A 12,016-nucleotide genomic window follows, 5' to 3' on the forward strand; every position below is an offset into this window, starting at 1 on the left:
TATGTATCTGGATATTCTATTATATATTTAGATATTGTTAAGTATTATTTATTTCTTTTATATTATGTTGATAATATTTTCTCCAAATCTAGCCTTTCATATTTTAATGCTGTGATGCTTCTGTCCATACAATTTTTTTTTTCCATTTTTAAGTAGTATTTGGTTTTTTATTTTTATGGCTTCTGAATTTTCTAATTTAGAAATTCAACTATATTAAATGATAGAAGATACATAAATATATATTTGATTAAAAACTTAAAAGATTATAGCCAAAGTCAAAACTTCCCTTCATTATACCAATACCACATCTTCCTCAAATATAATTACTGTCAAAGATTGGCCTTTGGTTTTCCATAGCATTTTGGATGCATATAATATGTATGCACATACATAAAAATAGCTTCATTTTTAAAAAACGTAAGACCGTAATTTTTTCCAATTTTCTTTTTGAACTATCATTGATTTTTCTATGATGATATATAAAGTTCTACCTTATTTTTTTCAATTGCTATAAATTATTTCATAGTAAGTATTTCCGTATCAATATACATTTAGGTTCTTCCCCTGTTTCACCAGTACAAAGCATACAATGAATATCCTTACAAGTGTAAGAAGTTCTCTAGGATTAGAAGCACATAGAAAATTTTTGTTGAAGGAGCAATTTTTTTTTTAATGTCTCCTCTTTGATGGTCAAAAGGAATAAACTATTCTGAATTATTTACCACACTAACTACATTTGATCTTTGTTATGAATTTTCTTATGCTGTTTAAGTGCTGAACTCTGGGGAAAGGCCTTCCCACATTCATTACATTCATAAGGCTTTTCTCCAGTGTGGAGTCTCTGATGTTCAACAAGGCCTGAGCTCTGCCTGAAGGCTTTCCCACATTTCTTACAGTGATAGGGTTTTTCTCCAGTATGAATTCTCTGGTGTCCAACAAGGTTTGAGCTGTTTGTAAAGGCTTTCCCACAATCACTACATTTATAGGGTTTATCTCCACTATGAGTTTTTTGATGTCCAGTAAAGGATGAGCTATACCTGAAAGATTTTCCACATGTACTACACTGATAAGGTTTCTCTCCTGTATGCATTCTTTGATGACTAATAAGAGTTGAGCTCTTCCTGAAGGCTTTTCCACACTCATTACACTGATATGGCTTCTCCCCCGTATGGATTTTCTGATGCTCCAACACAGTTGAGTTATCTCGGAAAGGTTTCCCACATTCATTACATTTAAAAGGTTTCTCTCCACTATGTATTCTCTCATGACGAGTAAGGGCTACATTCTGAGCAAAGGCTTTCCCACAATCACTACATTTATAGGGTTTCTGGCCAGTATGAGTTCTCTGATGACTTAAAAGGATTGAATTCTTTCTGAAAGTTTTCCCACATTCATCACATTTATGAGGTTTCTCTTTAGAATGAATTCTCTGGTGATTAATAAATGTTGAGTGCTTCTTGAGAAATTTCCCACATTCAATACATCTATAAGGTTGCTTTCCTATGTGGATTTTATGATGATTTAAAAGGGATAAGCTGCTCATGAAGGCTATCCCACATTCTTTACATTTATGGGGTTTCTCACCAGTATGATGTCTTTGATGATTAATAAAAGAGCAATTATATTTGAAGACCTTCCCACATTCCTCACATTTATAGTGTCTCTTCTCTGTGGATCTTCTTTCCATTACAACACTTTCTGTTTGCTCTCCCAGAAGAGATCCTTCAGGAGTATTTTGTTTCAGGGCTGGTATCTTCGCTTCTAACCAATACTCCTGGACTAAAAGAAAAATTTAAAAATTCAAATATTCTCTGTGTTAAAATACTGAAAATAGAGTTACACAGGGTTAAGAATAATGTTCTATTCTACATAACCAAGGGTTATATAAAATTAATGTGTCCCACCTGTGATACTTGCTTACTAAGAAAAGATAGCAAGGCACGAGATAAGAAAAGTGAGCAGGATTCTAAAAAACTGCAAGGATTATACTAAAAACATCGCATTTAAGGAACACAATAAACAATACCAAAAAGAAGATATGACAAGAATAAATAAATATACAGAGACTAATGTTCACTAAGGAGCTCTGTGGCACAGTGGTTAAACACTCAGCTGCTAACTAAAAGGTCAGCTGTTTGAAACCACCAGCCGCTCCATGGGAGAAAGATTAGACAGTCTGCTTCCATAAAAATGTACAGTCTTAGAAAACCTATAGAGCAGTTCTACTCTATCCTATAGGGTTGCCATGAGTGAGAATCAACTCAAAGGCAGTGCGTATTTTGGTAATGTTCATCAGTGGTTACCAGGGGTTGAGGAGAGGGAGAAGTACTCCTTATGTGTAAGTCACTTTTTGTTTATAGTAGTGGAAAAGATGGTACCAAATGTAGATGAAGTATGCAAAGCATGACTGCTATAATTAATGTTAATAAGCTGCATATACAGAAAAGGGATGAATGGGCAATTGCTACGTTCTGTATGATTTTGCAACAATAACAACAACAAAAAGATGGGAGGCTATAGACATGGATAATAACTAGACATAACCAATTACCTCCAGGGATTACTTCTCTTAGTTTGAAGGCTTTGGCTGCATGGGACAATCCAGTCAATTGGCATAATATCGTTTTTAAAGTTTATGTTCTACTTCCCATTATGGTTAGTAATGTTGGGGTCCTAAAAGCTTATGAATAACCACCTAAGATACAACTATTGGTCTTTATTCATCTGGAAGAAAAGAGAAAGAAGAAAACCCAAGAATCAGAGAGGGAACTGTACTACACGACTAACTGTCTCCATGAACCACTGCCTCTTCTACCTGCAGACCAAATGAACTAAATGTTGTCCAACTACTACTGCTGAATGTTCTGATCGGGGACTCAAAAGATGAATCCTGGTAAAAAGGGAGAAAAATGTGGAACAGGAACACAAATTTTTAAAGAATCCAGACTTACTAGACCTAAATTGAGGCTGAAGATGTCCCCAAGGCCATGGTCTTGATTTGTTCTTCCAACTTTGAACTGAAACTACCTCCTGAAGTTATCTTTAAATTAAGTAACAGTTTAGCTCAAGGAATAAAGATTGTCACTCTTGAATACTGTGTTTTAAAATCTATCTGTATATGATAATCTATATATGATATACACACACACATATGAATGACCAAATGGTCAACAGCTATTTTAAAGCAATGATGAGGAAGTTAGGGGACAGGCAGTTTAAGTAAATGGAAGTAAAACAACTACAACAGAAATAATGAGAATTATGACACAATGTGAAGAATGTGATTAGAATGTGCCTTAGATGGCAGTGAGTTTATGTTAATGGTGGGCGAGAATGGTTGTACAACTCAAAGAAAGTAATCAATGTCACTGAAATGTACATGTAGAAACTTTTGAATTGGTGTATGTCTTGCTGCATATATGCTCAACAACAAAAAAGTTTTTAAAAATGTAACAAATGTCACTGATCATTATGTCTAGAAACTGTGAAATGGGAGTGAGTTTTACAGTGTATACTTTCACCAAAAATAAAATTAAATATATAAAAAAAGATGTGATTATCAGAGTATAGCTAATGTTTCATATCTTGATCTGAGTGTTGGTTACATAGGTTTTCACTTTAAAAATACTAATTTAGGCCATACATATATATTTTATCAGCTTTTTTGTATATATATTTTATTTCAAAATTTGTAAAGGCCTTAAGAAAAGAAAAAGGATGTCTAGCTTATGAGTCTCTCAGGACTTCCACAGAAATCAAAACACAAATTGCAGAATCTCTAAAAAATAATATAATGGAAATACTATCAGATCTACTGAAGACAGCTAAAATACTGCTGAAACAAAAATTTTTGACCTTAAACATTTCTATTATTAACAAGAAAGAAGGAAAATCAATGAACTAAGTAAATAACCAAAAAAGTTAGGAAAAACAAACCTAAAGAAAGCAAAAGGAAAAAGTGAATAAAGACAAAGACAGGAATTAAAGATTCAAAAAACAAAAATTTAACACTAATAAATATATAGAGTAAAGAAAGTAAGAAATCAGAGAGAAATATCCAAAGATGCAATGAATATTATAAAAAGAACCATAAATGGTTACTTTGTTAAGTATCATGCAAGTAAATCTGAAAACCTGTATTACTGACTAATACTTAGGAAACTGCAAATTACCAAAACTGTTTCCTAGAAGAGAGAAAAATCCACCTGGACAAGTTATATAAGAACTACCACCAACCTTCCCACCACCAACAACTTATTTTACAACAAATACATAAGTGAAAATAAAACAAAGCATTCAAATCTTTAAGAAACAGTTAACTATCTCATGAGTTAAACTATTCCAGAGAATGAAAGGTCTAAAATGTAGTCATAAAAGTATATAATAAAAGAGGAAAGCTCTAAAAAGTATTTATAAAAGTGAAACCAAAACCCAATGAAAATGGCCGAATGAAAAAGAAAAATATAAACAAGTATGTTATGAGCACCAATGCAAAAATTTAAATAAAAATTAGCAATAGGAATCATCCACTGCCAAATTAAAAGAATAATGTAATGCACATGGATTAAGTGGAGTTTTACTAGAAAGGTAAAGTCATAAAGATAAATAAGAATGCATTTTACCTTATTAAATGATCAAAATTGTCTCCATAGGGGCTGAAAAGGCTTTTGATAAAATTCAACATCCATGCTTGATTTAAAAAAACAGAAATTTCTTACTGAAAAAGGTGAATTCAATAGTTCCTTTACATAATAGCATACACCTCAACCCAATAATGGGAGAACACAATACATAATCCCATTAAAAAACACAGAAAGACAAGAATATTCATAATACCGTTATTGTTAACACTGTTTAGGAGGAATAAATATTTGTTAATAGAAAAATAAAGAAAGAAGAGGTATAAAATTAGAAAAGAGAAGGCAAAATCATAAATAAATAATGATGATATAATGGTAAAACCAAAAAACCAAATCCTTTGCCATCGAGCCAATTCCAATTCATACTGACTCTACAGGACAGTGCAGAATGCCCCTACAGAGTTTCAAAGGCTATAAATCTTTATAGAAGTAGACAGCTATATCTCTTTCCCATGGAGCAGCTGGTAGGTTCAAACTGCTGATCTTTCAGTTAGCAGCTGATCACTTTAGCCATTGCACCACCAGTCCTCCTTGTTATAATAGTATACCAGTATAATAACTAAAAAATAACTTCAAAGTAGAAGTATAAGAAAACCCAATAATACAGCTGGGCAGAAATTAACATTTTAAAGAATTAACAGTCTTCCTTTGTATAAACAAGTACATGTCATTGTTGTTGTTGTTATGTGCCGTCGAGTCGGACCCAACTCATAGCGACTCCTTCCTTCTGAGGAGTGGCTGGTGGGTTTGAACCACCAGCTTTCTGGTTAGAAGTCAAGTGCCTTAGGCACTACACTACCAGAGCTCCTTAACAACTACATAGATAAGAAAATAAAAAATAGATCCCACTGACAAGAGCAACAAAAAACATAAAATATGTAGGAATAAAGAATTCATCTGGTCTTCAGTCATTAGTGTTCAATGCATCAAATCTATTCTTGAGTTGGGGGTCTAAATTCAGGTGGGATATACTGAAGGTCATTCCAATTAATGACCAAAGAGCAAATGAGTTGTGGGATGACATCAAGGGCGTAATATATGAAGAAAGAAAAAGGTCATTAAAAAGACAAGAAAGAAGAGACCACAATGGATGTCAGAAGAGACTCTGAACTTACTCTTGAACATAGAGTTGCTAAAGCACATGGAAGAAATTATGAAGCAAAAAAGCTGAACAGATTTCAAAGTGAGGCTCAAGAAGACAAAACAAAGTAATACAATAAATGTACAAAGACTTTGAGCTAAAAAATCAAAAGGAAAAATCATACTTGACATTTCTCAAGCTGAAAAAACTGAAGAAAAAATTCAAGCCTCAAATTGCAATACTGAAGGATTCTTTGAGCAAAAATACTGACCAACCCAGGAAGCACCAAAAGAAAATTGAAGGAACACTTCAGTCAGTGCCAAAGGCCTTTTCTCTCCTTCAACCAGGTACCTACTGTAAACTCTTGGCTATGCTAGAAGTTACCAGGATACGTAAGCTGCCCTGAATGGATTTAAGACCAAATTGTGGAGAAAAAGCATCCTATCAACCAGCTTATGAGCTCTCTAAGGGAAGGGCTGTTGTCTTCTGCATTTCTCATTGACCTTAGTGTGCCTGACTTCCTGCTGGATGCACATTAGTTATCTATAGTTTAATTAAGACTCTTTTTTTGCACTATTTCGTCTTCACAAAATAGAAATAATTAATGAATGGTGAGCTGATGCAACCATGTAGCCAAGTTCCTGTAGGTAAAGTGACTGTACATGTTTTCTCTGGAACTCACTGCTTTCTGCAATATTCTTTCCCACTGGTAGATGTTACATTTTGCTACTCTCCCAAATCTTTTGAAAATATCTCCTACAAATGAGGAGGCTAACAATAAAATCCATACTATTTGTTTAAAAAAAAAAAAAAGAGAGCGAGGGCAAGAAAAGAAAGAAAATTGAAGGAATACACAGTATCACTGCACCAAAACAAATTACTCAGTGTTCAACCATCTCAGGAGGCAGCATACGTTCAAGAATTGATGGACTGAAGGAAGAAGCTAAAGCTGCACTGAAGGCATTGGTGAAAAACAGGGCTCCAGGAATTGACAAAATACAAATTATTTCAACAAACTGGAAATTCTCATTCATCTATGCAAAAAAATTTGTAATACAGCTATTTGCTTAGCCTTCTGGAAGGGATCCATATTCATGTCTAGTCCAAAGAAAGGTGATCTAACAGAACGTGGAAATTATTGAACAATATCACACGTTAAGTATAATTTTGCTGAAGGTAATTAAAAATACAGTAACAGCAGTATATTGACAAGAACTACCAGAAAATAAAGCCACATTCAGAAGAAGCTATAAGATGGATTTTAGCTAAAAGCAGAGAATACCAGAAAGATGTTTATTTGTGTTTTATGGACTATGCAAAGACATTCAACTATGTGGATCATAACAAATTGTGGATAACAATGTGAAGAATGGGAATTCCAGACACTTAATTATGCTGATGAGGAGCCTGTACAAAGACCAAGAGGCAATCATTTGAACAGAACAAGGGGATACTGCATGGTTTAAAATGAGGAAAGACGTGTGTCAAGGTAGTATGCTTTCACCATACTTGTACAATCTGTATGCTGAGCTAAGAATCTGAGAGGCTAAACTATATGAAGAAGAATGCAGCATTAGGACTAGAGGAAGACTCATGACATGCAGATGACACAACCTTGCTTGCCGACAGTGAAGAAGACTTGAAGCACTTAATGATGAAGATTAAAGACTACAGTCTTCAGTATAGATTATACCTCAACATAATGAAAACAAAAGTCCTTACAACTGGGCCAATAAGCAACATCATGATAAATGGAGAAAAGACTGAAGCCGTCAAGGATTTCATTTTACTTGGATCTGCTATCAACGTCCATGGAAGCAGTGGTCAAGAAATCAAACAATTGATTTGTTCAGTATTGCACTGAGTAAATATACTGCAAAAGACATCTTTAAAATATTAAAAAGCAAAGATGGTACTTTGAGAACTAAGGTATGTCTGACTCAAGCCACAGTATTTTCAATCACCTCACATGCATTGGAAAGCTGAACAATTAATAAGGAAGACTGAAGAACTGATGCATTTGAATTATGGTGTTGGTGAAGAATATTCAATACACCATGCACTGGCAGAAAAACAAACAAATCTGTCTAAGAAGTACAGCCAGAATACTTCTTAGACTTTGTCTCACTTACTTTGGTCCTATCAGGAAGGACCAGTCTCTGCAGAAGGACATCATGCCTGGTATAAAGTAGGAGAGCAAAAAAAAGAGGAATACCCTCAAAGAAATAGACTGACACACTGGCTTCAACACAGCAACATTAAACACAGCAACAGGCTTAAACATAGCAAAGACTGTGAGGATGGTGCAGTACCAGGGAGCATTTCATTCTATTGTATACATAGGGTCACTGTGGGTAAGAACCAACTTGATGGCACCTAACAAAAACAAGGCCACATTTTAAAAAAAAAAAAAAAAAAAAAGAACAAATTTAGCTGCATAAAAATAAATTTCTGTGATGTAAAACATGTCATCAATATAAAGTCAAAATAAAACAAACTTGAAAAAATCATCTAGGATATGTACTCACCGCCATCGAGTCAAGTGAGACAGCAACCCCTCCTGGGTTTCTGAGGCAGTATCTCTATGGAAGTAGAATGCCCAATCTTCCTTCCGAGGAGTGGCTGGTAGGTTTGAACAGCTAACCTTCGGGTTAGCAGTCAAATGCCTTAGGTACTACACCACCAGAGTTCCCAGGATATGTATGTTGTTGTTGTTATGATGCACCATTGAGTCCGACCCAACTTACAGTGGCCCCTCCTTCGGTTTCCGAGGCACTATCACTACAGAAGTACCTACTACCATCAAATCAATTCAAAATAATAGCAACTCTCATTGGGTTTCCAAGTCTGTAAATCTTTATGGAAATAGATTGCCTCATCTTCCTCTCACAGAGCAGCTGGTGGGTTTGAACTGCCGAGGTTCTGGTTAGCATTCAAATGCCTTACCCACTGTCCCACCAGAGCTGCTAGGCTATGTCTAATAAGAACTAATTTCCTACATATATAAAGAACCCTTACATATTGACAATAAAAGGACAAGCAATCCAATAGCAAAGTGGGAAAGGAAATGATTAGATAACTCTCAGAAAAAAAAAAAATACAAGGAATCCTAAAAATGTTAAAAAGTGTTTAACCACACTTCAAATAAGAGAAATATAAATTAAAACTGTAACAAAATAAAAATATGTACCTATCAGTTCAACAATGATCCAAAAGTAGAAGACCCTCTATTGACAAACTGTAATCAGATTTACACTCTCAAATACCTATCATACATTGTCATTACAAGTATAAATGTATATAATCTCTATGGATACTTGTAATACTACCAAAATTGCAGCAAGTTGGCTGCAAAGGACCTCTTTCAAGTGCTGAGGAGCAAAGATGTCTCCTTGAGGACTAAGATGCGCCTGACACAAGCAATGATATTTTCAGTTACCTCATATGCATGTGAGAGCTGGACAATAAATAAGGAAGACCAAAGAATTGATGCTTTTGAGATGTGGTGCTGGCAAAGAATGCTGAAAGTACCATGGACTGCTGAAAGTACTAGTAAATCTGTCCTGGAAGAAATGCTGCTGGAATGTTCCTTGGAAGCGAGAATGGCTAGACTTCGTCTCACCTACTTTGGTCATGTTGTCAGAAGGGATCATTTCCTGGAGAAGGATGTCATGTTTGGTAAGATGGAGGGTCAATGAAAGAGGGGAAGGCCCGCAATGAGATGGACTGACACAGTGGCTGTGGCAATGGGCTCAAGTATAGCAGGGATCACAGAGCTGGCACGGGACTGGGCAGTGTTTCATTCTGCTGTGCATAGGGTCACTATGAGTCAGAGACAACTCAACGGCACCTAACATAACACATAACATAAAACAAAAATTGAAAATATATTTACTGTTTAACCCAGCAATTCTTTTTCTAGGAATTTATCATATTCATTTACTTGTACATGAGAGAAGTGATATGTACATAAAGATAATCACTGCAACACTGTTTGTGAGAACAGAACATCCATGAATAGGGAAATGATATATAAATTACAGTACATCCACAAAATGAAACAGTATGTAGGCATTAAAAAGAAAACTAGCCTCCATGATCAATTGCCTCCACTGCCATGAGACCTGAAGAACTGGATGGCACCTGGCTACCATTACTGAACATTTTGATCAAAGATTCTGCAGAAGAATCCTGATCAAAAGGGGGAAAATGTATAACTACAACTTCTCATGGACTGTAGACTTTTTGGAGTCATGGGGGCTGGATGAATTCCTGAAACTACTGCCCTGTGATAATCTTTAAACTTTAAACCAAAAATACCCTCTGAAGTCATCTTAAAACCAAATAATTGTTGTTGCTGGTAGTTGCCATTGAGTCATCTCTGACTCACAGGGACCCTATCTGTGCACAGCAGAATGAAACAATGAAACACTGGCTGGTCCTATGCCAGCCTCCTGACCTTTGCTATACCTGAGCCCACCACTGCAGCCACTGTGTCTAGCCATCTCGTTGAGGGCCTTCCCCTTCTTCGTTGACCCTCCACTTTACAAAGCATGATATCCTTCTCCAGGGAATGGTTCCTTCTGACAACAACCAAGTAATAGTTTAGCTTAACTAGTGAAAAAGTCTGCCTTGAGCATTATGCTTTTAAGAACTATCTACATGGGATCAAAGTGACAACAGCAACTTGAAAGATTAGATAGAAACCTCAGGGGGTAGTCAGTTTATATTAATGGGAGAGAAACAACTCAGAAAAGGAAGCTGAGAATGGTTATACAACTTAAAGAATGTAATCAATGTCACTGAATTGTACATGTAAAAACTGTTGAATTGGTGTATGTTTTGCTGTATGTATTCTCAACAACAAAATTTTAAAAACAGAAAAATAATAGCTCTAAATGATGTGGCTGTGTGAAATGATTTCCAAAACATAAGTGAAAAAAGCAAAACGCACAACAGTGTGCTTCCAAGATCTTAAAAAGAATACATATATATTGTCATATATGCATACAATATTTCTAGAAATTTCCATAAAAGTTTATGGGAGGATGCCTCTGGGGAGCAACACGGGTAATCAGGAAAAGTACATAAAGGAGACTGTATACAATTAGAACCATCTGAATTTTGTTTTGTACCATATGAATTTCTAGAAAATAACAGAGGGAAATATGCAAACAAGCAAAAAAAAAAAAAAAAAGCATTAAACACTGAATGGTTGTAAAATCTTTGTAGAAAGATTATTAGTATTCTAAATGGATGAGATAATACCAGAAGAAACATTCCTAATTTTGATTACATCTAAACATCCTATTCCAAAAAATAACAAAAGTTAAAACAGAAATAAAAAGAATAAAGAAGACTGAATTACTGCTTTTTAGGGATAGACTTATATTCCCCTCATAATATGTATTGGATCCTAAACTCTGTATCTGTGGATGCAATCTCATTTGGGAATAGAGTTTTCTTTGTTATGCTAATGACACCGTATCAGTGTACTGTGTGTCCTAATCACTTGTGAATTATAAAAAGAACAGATTAGAGATAGAAGGAAGCATAAACAGGGGAATACAGACTCCACATGGTGGTCACCAAGGAATGCTAGGCTACAGAAGTTGAAGAGACAAAGATCTGCCCCCAGAGCTGATGGAGAGAGAGCCTTCCCTTATAACTGGTACCCTGAATTTGGACTGCCAGTCTCCTGAATCATGAGAAAATAAATTTCTCTTCTTTAAAGCCATCCACTTGTAGTATTTCTGGTACAGCAGCACCAGGAAACTAAGACACTACTGCTGCTGTATAAAGAATCTACACAAGAATTTAAAAGGAAATAAAGTTAAACACAGTAAGATTAGAAGAAATTACTGAAAAGCATTTAAAAAAAACTAAGGTAAGTAAGTTTATGTCACTAAAATTTTCCATGAAATATGGTTATAAAAGTTCCTTTGATGATGGACAATCAGAGTTTTAGAAGGAGGAATATTAGCAGGTAAACGTTTTAGGTGAGAGAAACATCCATGTTTAAAGATAAAGAAGTGAATTATGACACCAAGAAAGTGACATATAGAAAGTATACAAAATATATACAAAGTATACACAGAAAAAAAAAAAAGAAAGCCAACAGCAAAAGACAGCAGAGAAGAAAGAGGGAAAAGACTGCCTTAAAAAAAGGGAGGACTGGAGAGAACAATCATGGGAGAAGCAAGGGCTGCTTATGCACAGGGAGATAGCTCAGGGTGCAGAAGAGTATGAAGGGATGGACACTGGGAGGAGGTAACTATGGGGAAGAAGTGGGAGG

The 12,016-nt window shown here is 35.2% G+C and overlaps 1 protein-coding gene across 1 annotated transcript in view; it reads right to left on the reverse strand.

Moving 5' to 3' along the window:
• Positions 1 to 730: 730 nt before the first annotated feature.
• The window catches only part of ZNF485 (zinc finger protein 485), a 17,263-nt gene continuing 5,977 nt past the window's right edge, over positions 731 to 12,016 (reverse strand). Inside the window, exon 4 of the mRNA XM_007938694.1 lies at positions 731 to 1,779. Within this exon, the coding sequence (XP_007936885.1) occupies positions 731 to 1,779 (1,049 nt within the window). The remainder of the gene's footprint in view (positions 1,780 to 12,016) is intronic.

This window comes from Orycteropus afer, unplaced genomic scaffold (assembly GCF_000298275.1).
Source record: "Orycteropus afer afer isolate SDZICR_OR568_19922 unplaced genomic scaffold, OryAfe1.0 scaffold00052, whole genome shotgun sequence".
In the NCBI taxonomy this organism is placed as follows: domain Eukaryota; kingdom Metazoa; phylum Chordata; class Mammalia; order Tubulidentata; family Orycteropodidae; genus Orycteropus; species Orycteropus afer.